Here is a 21,043-nt window from a genome sequence, read left to right on the forward strand (position 1 = left end):
TGTATTGGAGTTTGATTGATTACATGCCATGGTTGGTGGTTGCTTAAAATAAAGCAATGTGCTTTAATTAAGTAACATGGAGAAAAGTTTTTTTAGCATTAAAAAATAGTTTTGCATGTTCAATCTAGAACAAAAGAAGTAGACAAATTTGAGTTGCTTTGGGATCAATTATGAGTCCAACTAAAACAAAACTAAGCAACATGGCAATTTTAACAACCAGCTAAGCTCACAAAAGGAGAGAAATGCTTCATAATCATATTTTATTTGTTATGGAAGAATCAATAAGACAGAAAGGAAAGGTATATCAGAGCCTGCACATTATATTATTGAATCATTACTATATTGTTGAATACAAATAAGTAAAATAAGTATAATGAATGAACTACCAACTCCCTAACAACAAAAATTCATCATCATCCCATGTATGAGAGCAATATAATGGCAGCTGCTATGGATGCCTTGTTATACCTCTAAGAACTTCCATAACCGTTAGGGCGAGATTTCTGCCATTGCCATGCAACCTCTATGCTCTTTTCAAGGTCAGTGTGTTGCGCCGTCCAATTCAGTTCGAGCCTGATCTTGGTTGGGTCGCTGTAGACCTCGGCGTAATCGCCGGGCCGTCGCGGAAGGAAGTCTACTTTGATGTCGACACCTGTGGCCTTTTTACATGCACTCACAAACTCCTTAACTGACCTGCCTTTTCCCGTGCCAACATTGTAGATCCCAACTTTACTCGGTGTTGCCCTTTGAAGAGCTTTGACGTGAGCATCAACAAGATCGGTTACATCAATGTAATCTCGAATGCATGTTCCGTCGGGTGTTTTATAATCTGTTCCTGTAACCTGCAAGATAGCAACCGATACATTAAGTGCAGGTTCATTTTATATCACGGCGTTACAGTCTAGCGAGAATACAAAAACTAAAGTAAAAAGGACAATATTAACATACCTTCAAGCCAGGTGTGATACCGCGAGCTGCATCAAAGCATGCGCCTGAAATTCTACCATGTTCCCGAAGCTCGGGTCTTGGGGCCTCACCTAATCTTCCTTCAGGGTCTGATCCAATAACATTGAAGTATCTGGGTGTGTCGCATAGAAAGTTGTCAATAATTACAACCGTTAAACAAATGGCACATCAAAAAAGGATTGAAAAAACTATATAAAAACTAGAAGAGATAATTTAAAATACAAACCTTAGAATCATTACTGCCATCTTGGAATTTTTAGAAAAATCAAGGATGATATCTTCTGCCATCTTCTTGGCTTTTCCATATGGATTGATTGGTTTCTGAAATTCAAGTATATATTGATTTAACACTAAACCTCGATGATGTTAATTAAAGCCATTGCAAAATGCAACGAAAAACAAAGAGTTCTCTACTAAACACAATAACTCAAACCACATTTGGATTTTCGAACCTGTTCTGTTACTTCTGTAATGGGCATCTTGTCAGGTTCTCCATATGTTGCACATGTACTTGAATATATGAATGTCTTTACATTATATTTAGCCATAGCCTCCAACACCAACAATGTATTTGATGTAATATTGTGATAATACCTGACAAACAAGTTATAGAATATAAATAAAGAACTGAAATGGATAAAAAATAATTTTTTTAGCACAAAATTACAACTTTTTCAGTTCAAGAAAACCCGAGTTCGGATTTTGCATAGAACAATCCTAGACCTCTCGGCGAAACTCGGGATTACCAGGGGCGCATTCCCTTGGAAACCAGAGGGTTAAGACCAGAAAATACAACTTTATCAAATGGAATTAATATTCGGAAATGAAAGCTACAAGTACTCACTTAAGAGGGTAAAGTGTGCTTTCTCCCACATATGCAACAGCTGCAAAGTGCATCACAGCATCAAACTTATTCTCTGAAAATATTTTATCGACCTAATAACCAGTCAAGGAGACAATTCTTCTGGGGAATTCACTAATAAATACACTTCAATCGAAGTAAAATTTCAACGATAAATTATTTTATGTAACAAGGATACGGATTTTGCGTCTCCTAAGTCAGCATGTATAAACTGAAGCCTTCCAGGTTCTGGAAATAAGCTTTGAAGAACCCTGACGGCACCCAAATTTCCACGTGACAGATTATCCTGAAAGAGAGAAAAAAAATTTAGCACAGACTGGTCTTGCACTTACAATTGATATTTTCCGAAAAGTTTTCAATATTATTAAAAGACATACCACAATGGTGACTCGATAAGAATCCGTAAGGAGTCGTAAGGTAGCATGTGAGCCTATATAGCCTGCACCTCCTGTCACTAAAACATGGGTGACCCCAGGTTCATGGATAGAAAACTGTACCAAAAGGAGGAGTAGAATTTCAATCAATAATTTGAATAAAATGATTAAAAAAAGCCGTAGAATTACATATAAAGATGATAACATGGAGAACTCATGGTATTCATTTATGTCTAATTCGATGAATTACCGGACTGGGAGAAGTGAAGGACGGAGATTTCTTGATCACCAAAATGCACAATGTGGTTAACGCCGCAACAAGACAAACCTTCCCGATAAAATTCCCCTTCCGTTTTGGATCCGCATAATCCATACCTAAAATACAGAAACATAAATAAGAACAAATTATAGCTTAAACTGTTCTTTACGCAATATACTAGCATACCTATATATAAGCGTAAAAAAACACGGCATTTCAATTCTCATTATGGAATTGATTAATGTATTAAGCGCGTCAAGATGCATACAAGTACCGGTCGGCAGAATAACTTTACCTCCTAATGACATGGCTCTGGCTGCCCTTGGCTGACTTCTGCCCCTAGAAAAATTTAGCATCTGTGAAATCAACAAGGTCTTTTTCCACGATATCAATAATCACATCAAGGTCCACTCCCACTCTGAGGAGGATCTTGAGTGATATGCTGCAGCAAATAACAAACCGTGTAAACAAAAAAACAAACAAATTGATGACTCAATGAAGAGTAAAAAGTAACACTTTTGTTTCCAAAAGTTAAATTGGTGAAGTGTGAGATAAAAGACATGGAGTAAACAATGAAAAGTGAAAAACAAATTCCAAAAGTTCAGATACTAATGACCATAAAATCTCTGTAAAGCAAAACAAAACAGAACCCTGCCAATTCACCAAAAAAAAAAAAACTCAAAAACCACAAGGCTGGTGAGAGAGAAAACGTGTAAATGAATGAAAGATCCAAACAACCTCAGAAGTAAAAAATCATGAGAGATTGAAAGTAAATAAAAAAGCTAAGATAACCCTCTGCATATTTCACAATAACAACACTGTAAATAACAACAATAACATGCACATAACATGTTTGTCAGAATGCCTCAGACAGAAAAACAGAGGAAAAAACAAACTACAGTAGACCAACTTCACAATCTCTTTTCAAATTTTCAAATTCAAAAATCAGGGAAGGTAATCCGTTACCTATGAGAAAATAGTTTAAAATTTTCAAATCAAACCAATATCAGGATCCAATCAGCACAAAACTTCAACTATTGACCAATTCAATTTCATCAAAACAGAAGAAAAAAAACTCTTTTTTTTTTATATTCAACCTCAATTTTGGTTTACCAGCTTCATTTTTTAGACCAATTCAACTTCATTATAAACAGACAAAAACAAAAAAAAAAAAAAACCCTTCATTGGTATCATCAAATTTTGCTATGCAGTAACATCAAAAATAACAATCAATCAAAAACCAAACCTAAAACCAAAACCTCATAAAACCAACTAACAAGATCGAATAACAACTCATAATACAAAACACAGAAACTCAATAACAGCAAAAAAGTTGAATTAATTATTGAACACCTTTTTACAACAGTCCAAAATACAGAACAGAAAAGGAATAGTAAATGAAATAAAATGAATAAAAAAACACTTTTTTTCAAAACAAGGTCACGTTACAAAGTAGCCCATAAGATCAAACGAGAAAAAGAGTAGAACTTTAACCGTTTGAAGGTGAAAAGAAATGTTTTTTAACTTTGAAAATGAAAGTGAGAGAGATAAGAAAGTACCAGAAATAGTGAGAGAGAGAGGAGGTGAAGTAGTAGTAGAATTGGAACAGAGAGAGAATGGAGGAGGAAAGTGAAGAGAGAGGGAGAAGAAGGGGTTCTAATAGGGGAAGATTTCTGTTTGCGTATTTGTTGTCAAAGCGTTACAGGGTGCAAAAGGGAACACTTTCGTAGACCTGACTTTTCCTTTTTTATTTTATTTTATTCTTCTCTTTTTTTCTAAATATTCTACCATTTTTTAACATAAGATGCTCACAATTTTATTTTATTTTTGGGTCTAGGAGATACTTAGGCTATGTTTGGTAAGACATGTTTTCAAGTTTATGGCTTATGTCTTATATCTTATAAGTTCTTATGATAATTTAGACTCGTTTGGTAACGGTCTTTTCATCACGAGCTTATAGCTTATTTTTCAGACGTTATTTCAAATAGCGTTTTAGCTTATGTCTTATAGCTTATTACTTTTTCTTCCTTTTTTATCCTTATTATTTCAATTAAAATTCATTTTTAACCCTTATAATTTATTTTAATTTAAAATAAAATAATTATATATTAAATATATTTTATGTTAATTTATATTTATAAGTTAATTGAACCGCTAATTTTACCAAACAATGAGCTTTTACTTTGATTAGGTGTACCATTTTCTTTTATTAGTTAGGTACCATTGCTATTACCCCTCAATTAGGGTTATCTAGCGAGTAAGACTTTTTAATGGCTAAAAACATTCTTCATGATCCAACAATGCTACAGAATTTTATCACTCAAAATATTTTTCGTCGGTAAGAATTAAGAAATATCTCCCATTTTTGTTTTTATGGAGGAAAAATATCTACTTAGGCTTAGGTAAAAGGAACATGAGAGGCCCCATAAAAAAGAAACGATGGGTCCCACCGTGCTAATCGAGTGACATGTGTGGCAGGGAGGGGTATGGAAATTTTGTTGATCGATGAAAGTACAACAAATGGAAGCATGTTATTGGATGTTCATGAATGTTGTTTTCAAAACCAAATTCTGTAGTACTCCTTTAATCACGCACCTCAATGCCTCAATTCATTGCTCCGACAGAATCAGACTCACAGTTTCTTTCAAATTATTAGTAAGTACTAGTATTATTTTCTCTAGATAAATGGGAATATAAGTAAAACAATTTAACAACGTAGTCCTCTCGTTACTGAAGAAATTTGGAATAAGTTTGTAACATTAAGTATATTTAGTTGTTTAATTTTTAAAACGTAAATATTCATCACAATTATTTTTTATTTTAAAAATAATTAATTATTTTTTATTTTATATGTCAATAAAAATATCACTTTCTTTAAATAATTAATTTTAAAAATAATTAATTATTTTTTATTTTATATGTCAATAAAAATATCACTTTCTTTAAATAATTAAACATAATGAATAGATTTAGAACAAATTTTTCTGAATGTAATAAATATCATATTTTTTTTACCAAATAAATATCATATTTTTAATGTTTTTTTATTAAAAAAAAACTACTCCCTTTATAAGTAAATTTTAATTTTTTAGATTCATTCAATAAATGATGTATCTAGTTTAAATATATTATTTATTGAATAAATATAAAAAGTCAAATCTACTATCTATCTACTATCTACCCAATACTAAGAAATTGACCAAACTGACCATTTTACCCTTTTATAAAAATTTCTTTCCCCTTGCAAAAGGATGTTTCCGTAATTAACAAATTCAAAAATTCTCATTGGCCAGATTTCACAAATCTCTGTACTTGCCTTGCAACGTGTCTCTAATCTTCTCTCTTGATTCTCTCTTCACGATTCACTTTCTAATATTCTTTCTTCACGATTCACTTTCTAATATTCTTTCTTCACAATTCAAATTCTCTTTCCCTCTTCTCTCTTCTCTCTCCTCAAACCCTAAAATGTCTGTACAAACCCTTTCTCATTGGTCTGAATAATTACTTCTTTCTAAATTACTCGGTGCATTATCCCCACCCTTTCTTCAAACACTTCTCTCTTTCTCTCCCCCTTTCTCCGTTATTCAAACCCTAGCTCCGCCTCCACCCCCTATTCGCGGCCACCAGCACATCCAATGAAAAAATTGATGCCAAATCCGTATTCCTCATCTGATTTTTTGCGGCCACATGGAGAAAGTGCTTAGGGTTAATAGTATGCTAGAGAAAAACCAGTTTGTTGTACCAGTGCCATCTTCTACTCTGAAGAAGAGCTCGAAAAACCGAAAAGTTATGCCTAAAAATGTAGGCATTAATCAAGATAGTCATAAGGATGGTTTCGTGGTAGATTCTGACGTGTTTGATATGTGGGGTGATAAAGGTATTGATTCCAAAACATTTAGTATATATTTTGGTTATGACTGAATAATAATGTCATGTTAACCTTATGATTCTTTTGTATTGTCGTGCAGATGAGGATAACAAGAAGGTGAAAAAGGTAAACATTATTGATAGAGAGTGTTGGGCGTCGGTTCCGAACACTGAGACAGAGTCATACAATTTTTATGTCACCGAGTGTCGCTACTGCAGACCATGTTTTCATGCATTTTATCTGTTGTTTTTTCAGATCTGGAATGATTAGAGTTTATATAAAACAAATCTTATTTCTTTTATTATGGTTTGTAGTGTTTTTTTTACAGATCCGGTGTGATATTATAACTACCTATGTGATAGTAAAAACGCGTTGATGGTAAAATGCATGTGATAGTATCACAACTTTCTTTATTTTATCCTCATCAGTTTAGTGCTCAATTCACTGCAGTCATTTAAAATGAAAGCAATGCTCAATTCACTATGTCGAATTCGCGACATTAGAACTGGCGGTAAGTTTTCTTCTTCTTACAGTGGCATGGATTAATGGTGTAGTTCTTAACCATTTAATGGAATGTGTTTCAGCACTTGAAAAGCTTTTGAAAGAACACAGTGGGAGGTATGCTACTGGAGACGAAGTTGTAGTGTTGACACATATACGAAAAGGTAATTCATTTTCTATATTCCCTACAACTCCCTTTTTTACGTTTATAATCGAATTTTGTATGTTAATTAGTGATGCACATGTGTTTGTAATTATAGTTTCCATTTCATTGATACACTCTGTTTCCACCGTCGTTACCATCGTATAATTCCGATCATGTTTCGCCTCTGTTTAACACTCTGCAACTGCAAGGTATACCATTCACTCCTTATTTTATGTATCTACAAAACCATTAAGAACAATCATCCTTTTCAAAATCTAGAAAGTGTTGTCATCTCTTTTAAGATTTCTTGGATGGCTAAGGGAATTGGCTTGAGAAACAAAACAATTCTGCTTAATAGTTGGAGAAATACTTGAAGTCATTTTTACAAGTTAATATGGTGTTCGCATAACCCTTTATTATTCAGGTTATATTTTTTCCTTTATAATATGTGTTGTTTGTTGCAGAAAAATATCTATTGAGGACTGGTGGATTGGATGGAAAGTGTACATATATCTGGGCTATTATCATTGGCTTCTTTGTTTAATCACATTTCGTATGACTAAGGGAATAAAAGACAACGAATCTGACTCTGTCCAAAATATGCCTAACATGTCGGTTAGTGCCGAATCAATAACCAAGGAGGTATCTCGTCTCCCATCACCTGCTCCTAGATTAACAGAGGAAGAACATGTCTCATCTACCTTGAAATGCCTTTGTGATCTTGAAGAGCTTCTGAATGCCGCTGTTTATCGTGTATAGATGCATTGGAAGCTGAATTGATCACTACAAAGAAGGTAACTGTATTTATTGGTTTATTGCTTAATATAAATTCTTTTTAGAATTCATTTTCTTTTATAATGATTTTCCCTTCTTATTGTATATATTGCAGGGAAGCTTGAATTCAATTTGCTTTATAAACTTGAGGTAAGACCATAAGTTTCAATGTTGATTCTGTTTAGAGATGTTGGAATTTAATCAGTCAGCTCATCCTTGAATTTTGCAGAGATTTTTTGCTTTTCCAATTTAATCATGTCTAGGACCTCCTTCAAGACTCAGCACCCTCTCGGCATTTTAATTTTTGTATATATAATTTATTAATCCAATTTCTTAGTAGTGTGTATTAATTAGTCATGCACTATAGGTGATAAATTCATGCGGTTTTTGGTCAAATACTTGAGTCTTCTTCTGCGAAAATTATATGAAAATGATTTTTAATTCTATTAATGACAACCAATTATTTGATATTAAAGTTGTAGAAATGTGATTGCAATCGATATTGATCCGTTGAAAATTTATTATGCTAGGCATAATGCTTCTGTCGTTCTAAGTTGTTAGCATATGTCCCATTTTGAGCAATTGCCAAGCCACTGCAGAAAGGTTTGTATTAAATATGTCACATTTCACCTCCTGTGACTATGCCAAATGTGATGCCGATTGATCCCGAGGTAAATTGCAAGAAACATGTATTGTTAGGTTGTGGTTAGTCTTGATCATCAAGATGTTCCAAAACAATGCTCTTAGAATTATTAACCCAGATATCAGTATACAACCACAGAAGATTTGGCCAACGGATGGAAGTGCTTCTCTTGCACCTGATGAGCCACCCCAGTTTCCAATTTGCAAACATGAAATATCTCACACCAAAATGGTTCCTCTCCATGGCAGATGCCAGACCTAAATTCATCGCGACCATGATGGAAAAACTAAGTTTCAAGATGTTTCTATACCAGCAAGACCATCTGCTTCAGGAATTCAGTCGCTGTTTGCAATGGCAACATTGTCTCAAAATGGTTCCTCTCTATGGCAGAGGCTAGACCTAAATTCATCGTGACCGTGACGGAAAAACTAAGTTTCAAGATGTTTCTATACCAGCAAGACTATCTGCTTCAGGAATTCAGTTGTTGTAAGCATAAGAATGGGACTTATTAAATTGTTGTATCATGTATGTTAGTGGGTTAAATAACTTATGCTCTTAAGGCACTTAGTTATTATATAATATTTGAGCTGGATGTATTGTAGTTCAAAACAATTTGTTAACTTATGAATTTGATTTGATGAAATATTACCATTATTATTACTATAATGGGTTTATCCAATCCGCTTCCCATTTTTCTGGGTTAGTGAAATCAAATTTTTCAATGAACTTGCACGGATAACTGAGTGACAAGCTAAAGTTGACAAAATCGCAACAATACCACATGACTTGGCAATGTTTTCAATTTTTATTAATGCTTGTCCACTTCTTTGCATGGAATCCAGGGGAATAATTGGAACTGGCAAGACTTTAGCTCTTAGGCATCCAAAGAACGTAGTTATAGAATTTAATCAGGGGACATAGATAAAGAGAACTCGGTCATCGGGATAACTGGCTTTTTGGAAGAAAAAAAAGAGATTACCTTAAAAAAATGAGATAACATTTTTATTTTAAATCCAATGAAACATGGTTAATCTAACCTCACAAATGATGGGATTTTAAATAAAATCAATGAGTTAAGTTAAATATGAAACTCTTTTCCTAATTCAAGATTTCATAATTTTGTTTCAGATTTTGAGTTTTTCTATGAAGAGTTATTCTTAGTAACCCACACTAACAATAAATATCATCCTTCTATATTCATCTTATTGTTGACATGCTTATAAAGATAGAGTATAACATTAGTATTACTAATCTTGTAATGAATTTTTCCAAAGCACAATGCTTTTATTACAAAATGCTTAGGATTTTAATATAAACTCTAACTTACTCACGGGACACTATCACTACAATACGTTTTTTATTTCAATCAATAAAATCTTATAAATATTTATAATTAGCATAAAGTCACTATTTTCACGGGACACTATCACCACAATATATTTTTTTACTTAAACAATAAAATATTATAAATATTTGTAATCATCAGTGATATTTGTAAATATTTTTAGTTATTAGTCATCTTTATAAATATTTATAGTTATTAGACATTAAATTTATCATGTTGGTGATTTAATAAATATTTTTTAAAAAAATATTTTTAGTTATTAGTGTTTAGGGTTATCGAATGACCCGAGATATGAATGACTATTGCATTTCCATGTTTTTTTACATAGCTACTATGTATAAATTCATTTCATCTATATTATATTTTGCGTTTGTAATATATTATTCATCTTAATATTTGACATACCCGTGCGGGCGCACGGGTCTTCTACTAGTTTACTTATAAAAGAGAATGGAGGATGTATATTAAAAGAAGGGTCATGCTAACGAGTGCCTTGGGGACACTCTTTAAGGTTTCCATATAAAGAAAATATTCTCTAAATAAATTAATCAATTCAATTTTCAATGTACTAAATACACTATTTTTAATGAAACATGCATTTTTAGTCATTAAAAGAAGTCAATTATTTTTATTTTTAATATATCAAATACAAGTATATTTAACAAAATATTCCTTTTTTAGATTCTTAACCAGTGCCCCTAAAGCACTCGTTAGCATTTTCCTTAAAAGAAACATTAGAATACTCAACACAATACGCAGAGATAAAATATAAAGTAAATAAAATAACAAATAACTAATTCAAATCAACATGATACATACAATTATCATGATTAACTTTATAATCTTCAATCAAGATCTCAATGTTATTACTACACTTGACATCCAACCAATCCCACGATAAAGATTTTACTCAATAAATAATATTATTAATGGTTAATTGATCTCTTTTGAATAAAATTGTGTTCCTAACCAACCAAATACTTAAAGTCACTATAAATCACAAAATCCTTTAAAACATTTTCTTGATTTTTCCTAGTAAGAGAAAATCAAAGAGAACAAAGCTCTCTAAATTTGAATGTATCAGTGGAAACATAAAAGTTTCCAAACAAAAAAATAAACCCGACTAAATTTAAGACAAAACTCTACAATGAAGGAAACGGTGGGCAATTGATTCTTCATCATCAAAGCAAAGAGGACACACTATCTCATAAGAACCACTAATTATTCCTCTTTTGCAAAGTTGAATTTTAGTTTGAAGTCAATCAAGAAGAAGCATCCAACCAAAGAAACGTATATTTGAAGGAACGAGAGCCTTCCAAATCTTGAAAAGACACGCGGAGGAAAAAATTTGAGTTGACTCTCTTGAACTTAATGAATGAAGCTTATAATACACACCTTAATCAAGAAATCGCCTGAGTCCCTCCAGGGCCGGTCCAACGTAATGTGAGGCCTAAGGCGACTATAAAAACAAAAAGTTTTGTTTGTTCATCCACTAATATTTGATTTTTAGAAGACGTTCTAAGATTTTTTACGACTAAATTTTTAATATCTAATGTGAAACTAATGTTAATTTTGATAGTTAAATATTTACATTTTTTATCAAGATTGAATTATCTTTCAAAATACAAAGTTGAATATAAAATTCTCTTTATATAGTGAATCATGTTGTCCACTCTCACATATTATGTTGATTAAACAAAAATCTTTGTATTTTTTAAAACTTTTATATAAGAAAGAGCAACACAAGTAAAAGTAAATTACAAAATTAAAAATAAAACTATTTAAATAATAAAATTTTATAATTATTCAATAATAATTTATGTATTCAAATTACTTCAGAGAAGTGATTTTTCCTTGTGAAAAAATGAAACAATGTTTCAAAAAAAACCCAAAAAGCCATTAGTTTTAATAAAAAGGATAGTAAAATTTTCTCATTTGTGGCCCTTGGGTCGGCCCTGATTCCCTCCACCAAGTAAAGATGTCTGAAATCTGCGGAAAAGGGTGCAGATCTACCAAAATGCAAAGTAACGTTTGTAGTTCACAACACGTGTTTACTAACAACGAATCTGTGCAAATATCCAAATCCCAATTCCATTTACCAGCACTCCAAGAATCCAAAGATGCTATGTTGGACCCGCTATTAGTAACAGCCCCGAACACTAGAGAAGGAAAAGAAAGCTTCAAAGTTTGCGTTCCAATCCATTTATGACTCCAAAACTCGATAAGTTGTCTGTTGCCCAACTTATATGAGACACTACTATCGAACCAGTTACAATCCCCCCCTTCAATGACCCATTATCTCCTTTAAATTCATCCACCACAAATATGAATTAGCAGTACACGTAGACCGAGAAGGTTCGAGTAAAACGTTTCTAATGATGCAATAACAAAATAAAATAATTGAAGCCCCTAAAACTGACTGGTCATAATAGAGTTTCCACACCCATTTCGATAAAAATGACATATTAAATAATTCTCACTTCTTGATTCCCAACCCTCCATCACATTTGGATTTATAATTATTTGCCCATGAAATCCAATTGATCTTGCGTTTGTGCTCTTCGCCTTTCCAAGAAAAGACCTCTGAATATTTGTAATTTCATGTAACATAATTTTTGGCGCTCTATAAAAAGAGAAGAAAATAACATAATAGAATTAAGAACCACATTAATTAACACCAAACGACCATCGAAAGAGACATGATTTCATTTCCATATTGAGAACATACTTCTAAACTTTGCTAAAATCGGATCTCAAGTCACTTTTCGACGCAAATTAGCACCTATTGGAATCCCTAAGAAGATGAATGGAATTCGAGCAATGGAACAAGATAGAAAGGCTGAAGCTGCATACAAAAAGCTTTCCTCCAAAATCAACTCAATAACTTTGCTTTTGGAAAAATTAACTTTCAAACATGAGCCTAATTTGAATCCCCGAAGCAGTACTTTTATATAGCCATAATAGTGTCCCAATTTGCATCTCGTTAAATCATTGTATCATCCACAAATTGAAGTAGATTAAATTGAAGATCCTCTATAAGCTTGAAAGAATGAAAAGTCGACGTGGAATAGAATTAAGAGTTGCATTAATCAACACGACTTATTGGTCGAATTAAGGAAGGATACAATTTTCCCTCAATTTCCAAGAGAATATGTGGGAACAAGAGACATGTTCCTCCCCGAAAATAGAGGAGCAAATTATTCTTTTAAAGTTTTCACTCAACTAGCCCTTTTAGGAATAACTCACATGTCGTGTTTGAGAGTGGTTATCTATAATGGATTCAATCGAGCGACCGGAGTCCCTCAAGCGTGGGTAGAAGGGTGAGTCCTTCAAGCGAGGCTTAGAGGGAGAGTTCCTCAAGCGACGAAATACAAGGCAAGGTAGGTTGCTAAGGGGTTCACTCAGAAAGAAGGAGTCGACTTCAATGATGTGTTCTCACCTGTTGTGAATAATATATCCATTAGAATGTTGTTAGCCGTGGTGGAAAAGTCCGACCTAAAACTTGAACAGATGGATGTGAAGAACGTAGCTTATACGGTGATCTAGATGAAACAATCTTGATGAAGCAACATGAAGGGTTGCAGAAAAGGAAAAGGAAGCGTATGTGTAAGTTGAATAGATCTTTATATAGACTGAAACAATCTCTTTGATAATGGAATATGAGATTCAACAAGTTCATAGCACACATAGGTTTCACTAAGAGCTAGTTCGACCACTATGTTTACTTAATATTTCGACCTGGAAATTCACTTGTCATTTTGTTACTTTATGTGGATGATTTCCTCATAACCAACAACAGTGTCAAAGAAGTATTGAGGGTAAAGGATGAACTCGCAAAGGAGTTTAAGATGAAGAATCTTGGTACTGCCACCAGAATCCTTGGGATTGGCATCTGAAGAGATACAAAGAAGCCAAGATTATGCTTATATCAAGATCCATACATGAAGAAGATTCTCGATAAATATTGTATGTCGAACTCAAAGCCTGTTGTAACACAAATAAATCCTTAATTCAAGCTAAGTACGACTCAAAGTCCTAGTATGAAGTTGAAATAACTTATACGAGTAGCATTATATATGCTAGTATAATAGGTTCTTTTAAGTATGCCAAGGTATATATGAAGCCAGACATAACATATGTAAGGACCCTTGTAAGCAGGTATAAGACAAATCTTGGAAAGGTGCACTGACAAGCATTGAATTGAATTCTAAGGTACATAAATGGGTCTCTGAGTAGAGTACTGATTTACGGTGGAGCCTATGGTGATGATAGCAAAGTAGAAATCGAAGGATTTATCGACTCTAATTATGCAGGTTGTATGGATTCTAGAAAATCTATTTATGGATATAGTTTCACTATGTTTGGAATAATAATCAGTTAGAAAGTGACACTTCAAAAGGTTATTTTCTTATCAACCACTGAAGCGGAATATATTGCCCTCACTAAAGCTGTGAAAGAAGCATTGTGACTTGAAGGTTTTGCTAAGGATCTGAAACTTCAAGGTCGAACAATCACTGTTAAATGTGACAGCCAAAGTGCAATACACATGTCGAAGAATTCAGCATATCATAAGTGAACCAAGCACATTAATATGAGGCTGCATTTCGTTAGAGAAATAATCGAGCTTGGAGAAGTCCAAATGCTAAAGGTTTTGACTGAAGATAATGTTGTCGATATAATCACCAATACATTGTCAAGCTGCAAGTTTTTCCACTGTATGCAGTTGATAAAGCTACATAAAGAAATCTAGTTTGTTCCCGTAATGTTGTAGATTGTTCCAAGGTGGAAATTTGTGAGATTTTGGACCGAACTCTAGTCTCAGCATAAATTAGCTTCTTGGTTCAACAGAGATTAAGCATGATGTCGAAGTTTGTTCACATGCTAATGTCGAAGTCCTGCATGTTGTAGTCGAAGTACGCTAAAGCATGTAGTAGTCGAAATGTTAGGTTTAATAGCATATCGAATTGGGCCTATTTGTTTAGCCTAATTATTTAAGTTAGCTTAACAGTCTATAAATAGACTAGTTCTCCCTGGTTATTGAGAGAGTTTGGTTGTTTTTATTCACTTGTAATCTTTGAACTCTTATTAAGTAAGTGAATTGTAAAACAGTTATAACCAATCATGATTTTCTTCTTCTTCTTCTCTCATATCTCTCTCTCTCCCCCCTTTCTCTCTCTCTTCCGTGAAAATATAATAGGTGTTTTGTGTTTGTTCAAAAAACTTAATCTTTCTCATACTTTTGGTTTTTTCTTGACAATACTCTGTTACAACAGAAAGAAATGGATATATATATATATATATATATATATATATATATATATATATATATATATATATATATATATATATATATATATATATATATATATATATATATATATATATATAAGAGGCGGCTCATACTGTTATTTACTTAAAGTTTTGGATAAATATGTATTGTCAAGGTATCTTGGAACCCGACTGTATAGCCTATTGACATTTTCGACACACTTCGTACTCCCCAACAAGTGGTATTAGAGTCATGGTTATGCTCAGTGTAAGAGTGGAAGTGAGATTCAAGTATGGATAAAAGTTAGTGACGTGAGTGACTCACACGTGTGTGAGAATTGTTGGAATTTAAGTGTGAGTTGTTAGAATTAAATTAATAACAATTAAATACATATTCATGCTCAAAAAAGTATAACATATAATTTAGTACAAAAACCAAATAGTTTTACAATCATGTGTAAAATTAAAGGACCAACAAGTTAACTTTTGAAAATACTTGGATCTACTGAGAAATAATATTTTGATAGTAATCCTATAGCACAAAGGTTGAGAGACGAACAACAAACACTCAACAAACACTCAATGACTTATGTGGTTCTTCCTCAACCGATATCACTAATGCCTTAAATACTATTTAGACGAGAAGAATAGATAATAGATTTGTGCACGTTATATTCAGGATTGTAACCTCTATATATATATATATATATATATATATATATATATATATATATATATATATATATATATATATATATATATATATATATATATATATATATATATATATATATATATATATATCAACTACCTAACTAATAATATAACATACTACCAAACACCCTTAATTACCCTTATTACAAATTATTTTTACTTTAACAAAAGCCCTTTCTTGTAATTTGCTAAATAAAAATTTCATTCCCACCAATCACAATACCCCAAACCTCCAAGTGGCACTCTCTTTTCAATTTCCTTTAATCTCTTTCTTAACTTTTCCATTATCCATTGGTTTTTTCCCTCCATCTTTTCAAAACCAATACACCCATTCAAGTTGTATACACGGGTCTCATTTCTGCACTTCACTTTTCCTTTTTTTTCTTCCTTCTCTCTGCATTGAAAAGCCAAAGCTTCCGAAACATCATCCTTGCACCTGGTAGTGAGAATGAATGGTTAATGCATGGTTTTTTATGGTGAAAACAGGTTATGGGCATGTCATTAAATGATTCCATAAGCTCTTTTAAACAGTTTCATTTCTACATAGGTCAGATGTTGGTAGATATGCATCCGCTGCAAAAGGAGGTAACCGGCCAAATATGTCTTTTTTCGTTTCGTCTTGGATACCGATTTGAGCTTCCATGCTTTGTTTTGTTTCGATTTCTACATTAAACCTGTTTGCCATGATGTCTGGTTATCATCTTTGTTTGCTTCATGAGCTTGCCTATGTATGTTTTCTTTATGTTTTCGTGTTTTGGGTGTTTTACGGTTTGAGCTAATTTTGGTTTTTTCACTTATACAAGTAACCTGTTAAAGGTGTTTTTGTGGTTTGGCATCCTTAATCATGTTTCGTTTGATATACTCAATTCGTTGATCCGTGTTATAATCATTAAAAAGTCTTATATTTTTTAATCTTACAATTGATTTTTGTGTATCTATGTAGAAAAAGTGAGATTAAGCAATGTCATATGCTACTAATATTGATGAGGATGTGAACAATCAAGTTCACTATGATAATAATAATTTTTGGGTTGATCTTCAAACTTCTCAGAAAGATACAACTAATGAAAACTCAATGCCCTCTTCTCAACAAGAGGTAATTGTTTTTGCTTCATTGTTGTTGTTTCAAGAATGAGTTTTTTCTTTTTAGTTTGAGAATGTTGATTTCTTGGGGCTGGTTTTTTTTTTATGTTATTGGATTAAAAAAAAGAACTTTCAATTTATCTTTATAGGATATGATTAAAGAATAATCATGAAAGATTTATAGTTGTATGAGTGTTAATGTATCTGAACCAATGTTTAATCCGAGAGAGAGGGAGTATATTAAGTTCATTGATATTGATATAAAAGGAATGTCTATGGTAGTGTTTTTAGAAACTGCACATTTAGGGATTCAGCATATTTGCATCAATTCAAGATATTATTATTTTCATTTGTTGGTGAAAAATCTGTTGTACTAGGTTTTGTAAAATCCTCCTTTGTGGAGGCATTATATAGGGTTTCTTACCCCATATATGGTTATTCCTGGCATTAAATCTCACATTATGTTATTATGCTGCAAATCTATTCTTGCGGGAAGATGCTGTAAAGAAAAAGTATGGAGGGAGATTGCATAAGAAGCCTCCACTAATATCCAAGGTTTTTTTCCTTATCGGTTTCTTCTTCAACGTTTCATTTCCTGTATTGGTATATCATTTGACAATATATGTGTTTATTTTGATTTTATTTCTGGTCTTAGAAGCATGCATCTCTTTATCATTATGCTATTAAAATTTTCAATGTAACCTTCAACATGTTTCAAACTATTTTATAAGTTTATCATTATTTTCATATGTCAAACTATGTTTCAAACTACTGCATTTATTACATACAATGTTGTGCCTTTATTATGCAAGCCATGCCAATTACATGAGATATTCATCTGCCTAGAAAGTACAGAGTTGCTGAGTACTTTATTACAACCTGTCATTTCTATTTTTGCAGCAGACTTAACCTTTTCCGACTTTGGATTAGTTACCTTTCCTTTGCTGCAGAACTAAAGTCATTCAGAACAACTTGAGCTAGCATGTATAAAGTTAACTACCTACCACTTCTGGTCCGCTTTCAACTATTACGGGCAGGTACAATATACTTTATCATATTATGCACATAGAGTCTACTTTTGTGTTAAAAGTACAATGATGAGCTGTTTTTTTCAGAACCTGTCCAACCAATGCCATATAGGGCGACCATAGCTTCAATGTCTATTTCACTTCAAAGGTTAACACACTATATCACGGTATATTGCTGTCAGAAATGTACCAAAAATATGGAAAGCTTTGCAACTTGGATAACTTAACCTGGTCCACCATACAATGTTGTTTCAGTGGTAAATGATTAAAATATATTGGAAACCATTGCTGGGTTAATCTATTTGTATATTTAAGACCCTAGCTAAATATTGTTCTCGAAAGTTCCAGACATTACAAAGTAGTTAAGCAGCAATTTTGGGTTGTTGAATTGATAGCAGCAAGGAAGTTTGCTACTGATTTTTCTGGTTTTTCTGCTAATTGATTGCAGTGTCTTCAATTCAAGTTAGCGCAGAATAATATTGTAATTCACATTTAAGCTACAAGAAATTGAATATTCAAGTAATTTAAGTTAGTTTGATAGATTGTAGTTTTAATTTGAATTATGAAGTTCACTTGGTACTATTGTAATGCTTTTACATAAATGACATGTGGGATCAATAAGAATCTTCACATGGTTCTATTGGATAAGACTATTTGAATGGAATTACTGTGTTTTGCTTTATGATTTATGGAAATTGCAGAGCCATTTTAGTGTATATAAAAAATGCAGCAGGGTGTGGTGCAACAGTGAAAATTTATGTTGCATGAATCATAATTTCATTAGTTATTTCTCTCAAACTTCCTTGTAAGGATGCTGTTTGATTTATTTTCTCTTCCTTGTGAGGAAGAGTACAGTGTCGTCACAGACATAAGCATCTACTTCTATTTTTTTTAGTAATAATTTTGTTATTTAATTACCTGTGTATCATGCTTGCCCAGCTTCAATAAATTGGAGAAGCTTGACCTAAAGTTCAACAATCTCACTTTACTTGTTTTCACTAGATCGTTGAATTTTACCATGCATATTTTTTCAGAGCTATGTTCATCAATTATTTTTCATCATTGAGATTCCTTATAGTTTTTTTTCTTTCAATTATAGAGTACTCTGATCTCTTCTACTGTCTATTAATTTTGCATTAGCACTGTTAATGTTAACACTGTGCATTTTCTTAATTCAAATTAACACTATACAATATTTTGTTTTAAGATTATGACATGTTAATGCTAACACTGTGCATTTTCTTTTTGAGTTTTTTTAGCTTTGTGAGTTACCATCTTAGTTGTTATTATCTTAGAACCTGATATGTTTCTGTTACTAATCGCTTGTATGGTTTTGTTAGAACTCTGGAAATTAAAAAGTTTTCCATGGGTTCTTATGTATGTATATATAAATACATATGCCCGTGTTTGCTTAAATGCTCCCACTTGTATCATATAGCAGATCATATAGCAGAAATAGTCAACTTTGAACTGATTTTCATAAAGATTTTATTTGTTGTAACAATTCCATTATTACTTTTGTAGGTGTTAGAGCTTTGATAGTAGAAATGTTAAAAGATGTAATTAACTTATTAATATATATTGAATCACATCCTTCAATAAAAAAATTAATGTCCACTTGAAAAAGGTTAATTAGAAAAAAAATGGAAAATATTTTAAATAATTAAGTAAAGGGAGATTCTACGTGGCTGCAGTATTCAATTTTCATTATATTTACTGTCATGAGAAAAAGAATACATATTATGTAAATGGTAGAAGTGTTTGATTTACAAAAAATTATTTTAATGTCTCATATTTATTTTTTTGTTATCTTAAACAGTTAAAAATAACTTTTGTATCTTATTTCATTTTTATTTGGACAGCAGGTCAAGAAACTCATGTTCATTGTATTATATTCTTTCTTGCAAGAGATTGTTCTTTGGAGAGAAATGAACGGGTCAATTTAAAATAGAAAATAAGATGAATGAACTTATCAATGTTTTTATCATAAATGGTAGGATAAACACTGGTTTTGAAGATAATTAATATGGTTAGAATTTACCATGTTGGTGGTTTGATAAATATTTCTTTTTAAATATTTTTAGTTATTAATAATTTTATAATAACAATGGTATATCACCAACAACCTAATCTTATTGAATTATTATTTATATGAATGACTATTCCATTTACATGTTATTTTTTTACATAGCTACTATATATATAGATTCATTACATCTATATAATGTTTTATGAATCTTAATTTAATATTTTTCATTAGAATTTTTATAATTTTTTTTATGCGTTTATAATATATTGTTCATCTTAAGATTTAAATTACCCGTGCGGACGCACGGGTCTTCTACTAGTATATATATATATATATATATATATATATATATATATATATATATATATATATATATATATATATATATATATATATATATATATATATATATATATATATATATATATATATATATATATATATATATATATATATATATATATATATATATATATAGAGAGAGAGAGAGAGAGAGAGAGAGGAGGGATCAAATTACACCCGAAGAGTTACACCACGAGTTACACTCGTTCAATAACTACATCTCGAATTAATATTTTTTAAATTCAACCGTTGGATTGAAACATAATATCATATAGATCATACCTATAAATTTTGAGCTTGATCTATAATGATTTACTATATCATCAAGATATCCAAAGATTAACGTCAAAATGAGCTTTCATATAACGTTAATTTTGATGTGATTCAATGACATAGTAAATCATTATAGATTAAGCTCAAACTTTATAGGTAAGATCCATATGATATTATGTTTCAATCCAACGGTTGAATTTAAAAAATATTAATTCGAGATGTAGTTATTGAACAAGTGTAACTCGTGGTGTAACTCTTCGGGTGTAATTTGATCCCTCCTCATATATATATATATATATATATATATATATATATATATATATATATATATATATATATATATATATATATATATATATATATATATATATATATATATATATATATATATATATATATATATATATATATATATATATGGTGACAATCAATTAGGATTCTCATGATTATGAAATGAATTATTTTGTCATTCACTCATATTTAAATTCATGGAGTAACATTATTTATATAAATAAAGAAAAAGAATTCAAACAAGTATTTACAAACATTTGGTCTCTAATTAATTCTCA

At 31.6% G+C, this 21,043-nt stretch overlaps 2 protein-coding genes across 5 annotated transcripts; one reads left to right on the forward strand and one right to left on the reverse strand.

Annotated features, from left to right (window-relative positions):
- Positions 1-294: 294 nt before the first annotated feature.
- Positions 295-4,179, reverse strand: LOC131637952 (UDP-arabinose 4-epimerase 1-like). Its single transcript, XM_058908519.1, has 10 exons — positions 4,021-4,179; positions 2,757-2,903; positions 2,453-2,577; positions 2,206-2,319; positions 2,007-2,114; positions 1,811-1,902; positions 1,419-1,560; positions 1,193-1,287; positions 949-1,078; positions 295-842 (listed from the first exon to the last, which is right to left on the reverse strand). Exons 2-10 carry the CDS (start codon positions 2,815-2,817, stop codon positions 471-473), a joined length of 1,239 nt encoding a protein of 412 aa, XP_058764502.1. The 5' UTR covers positions 2,818-2,903; positions 4,021-4,179; the 3' UTR covers positions 295-470.
- A 1,734-nt stretch (positions 4,180-5,913) lies between these two features.
- On the forward strand, positions 5,914-8,988 carry LOC131637950 (uncharacterized). Of its 4 annotated transcripts, XM_058908518.1 has the most exons (7): positions 5,914-6,338; positions 6,430-6,455; positions 6,780-6,840; positions 6,914-6,994; positions 7,091-7,184; positions 7,440-7,769; positions 8,280-8,988. In XM_058908518.1, exons 1-5 carry the CDS (start codon positions 6,149-6,151, stop codon positions 7,138-7,140), a joined length of 408 nt encoding a protein of 135 aa, XP_058764501.1. In that variant the 5' UTR covers positions 5,914-6,148; the 3' UTR covers positions 7,141-7,184; positions 7,440-7,769; positions 8,280-8,988. The 4 variants fall into 4 exon arrangements, 3 of the variants coding, with proteins under 3 accessions (XP_058764501.1, XP_058764499.1, XP_058764500.1); XM_058908516.1 differs by lacking the exon at positions 7,091-7,184; XM_058908517.1 differs by lacking the exons at positions 7,091-7,184; positions 8,280-8,988 and adding an exon at positions 7,865-8,036.
- The last annotated feature ends 12,055 nt before the right edge of the window (positions 8,989-21,043 follow it).

The sequence above is a fragment of the Vicia villosa genome, unplaced genomic scaffold (assembly GCF_029867415.1).
Source record: "Vicia villosa cultivar HV-30 ecotype Madison, WI unplaced genomic scaffold, Vvil1.0 ctg.002117F_1_1, whole genome shotgun sequence".
In the NCBI taxonomy this organism is placed as follows: Eukaryota; Viridiplantae; Streptophyta; class Magnoliopsida; order Fabales; family Fabaceae; genus Vicia; species Vicia villosa.

Coding starts and splice junctions, on each gene's coding strand:
- LOC131637950 (XM_058908516.1), top strand. CDS start 6,149: ATGGAGAAAGTGCTTAGGGTTAATAGTATGCTAGAGAAAAACCAGTTT. Junction 6,339..6,429: donor TGATATGTGGGGTGATAAAG/GTATTGATTCCA, acceptor ATTGTCGTGCAG/ATGAGGATAACAAGAAGGTG. Junction 6,456..6,779: donor ATAACAAGAAGGTGAAAAAG/GTAAACATTATT, acceptor AATTCACTGCAG/TCATTTAAAATGAAAGCAAT.
- LOC131637952 (XM_058908519.1), bottom strand. CDS start 2,817: ATGCTAAATTTTTCTAGGGGCAGAAGTCAGCCAAGGGCAGCCAGAGCC. Junction 2,578..2,756: donor CAGAGCCATGTCATTAGGAG/GTAAAGTTATTC, acceptor TCTGTATTTTAG/GTATGGATTATGCGGATCCA. Junction 2,320..2,452: donor CCTTCACTTCTCCCAGTCCG/GTAATTCATCGA, acceptor CTTTTGGTACAG/TTTTCTATCCATGAACCTGG.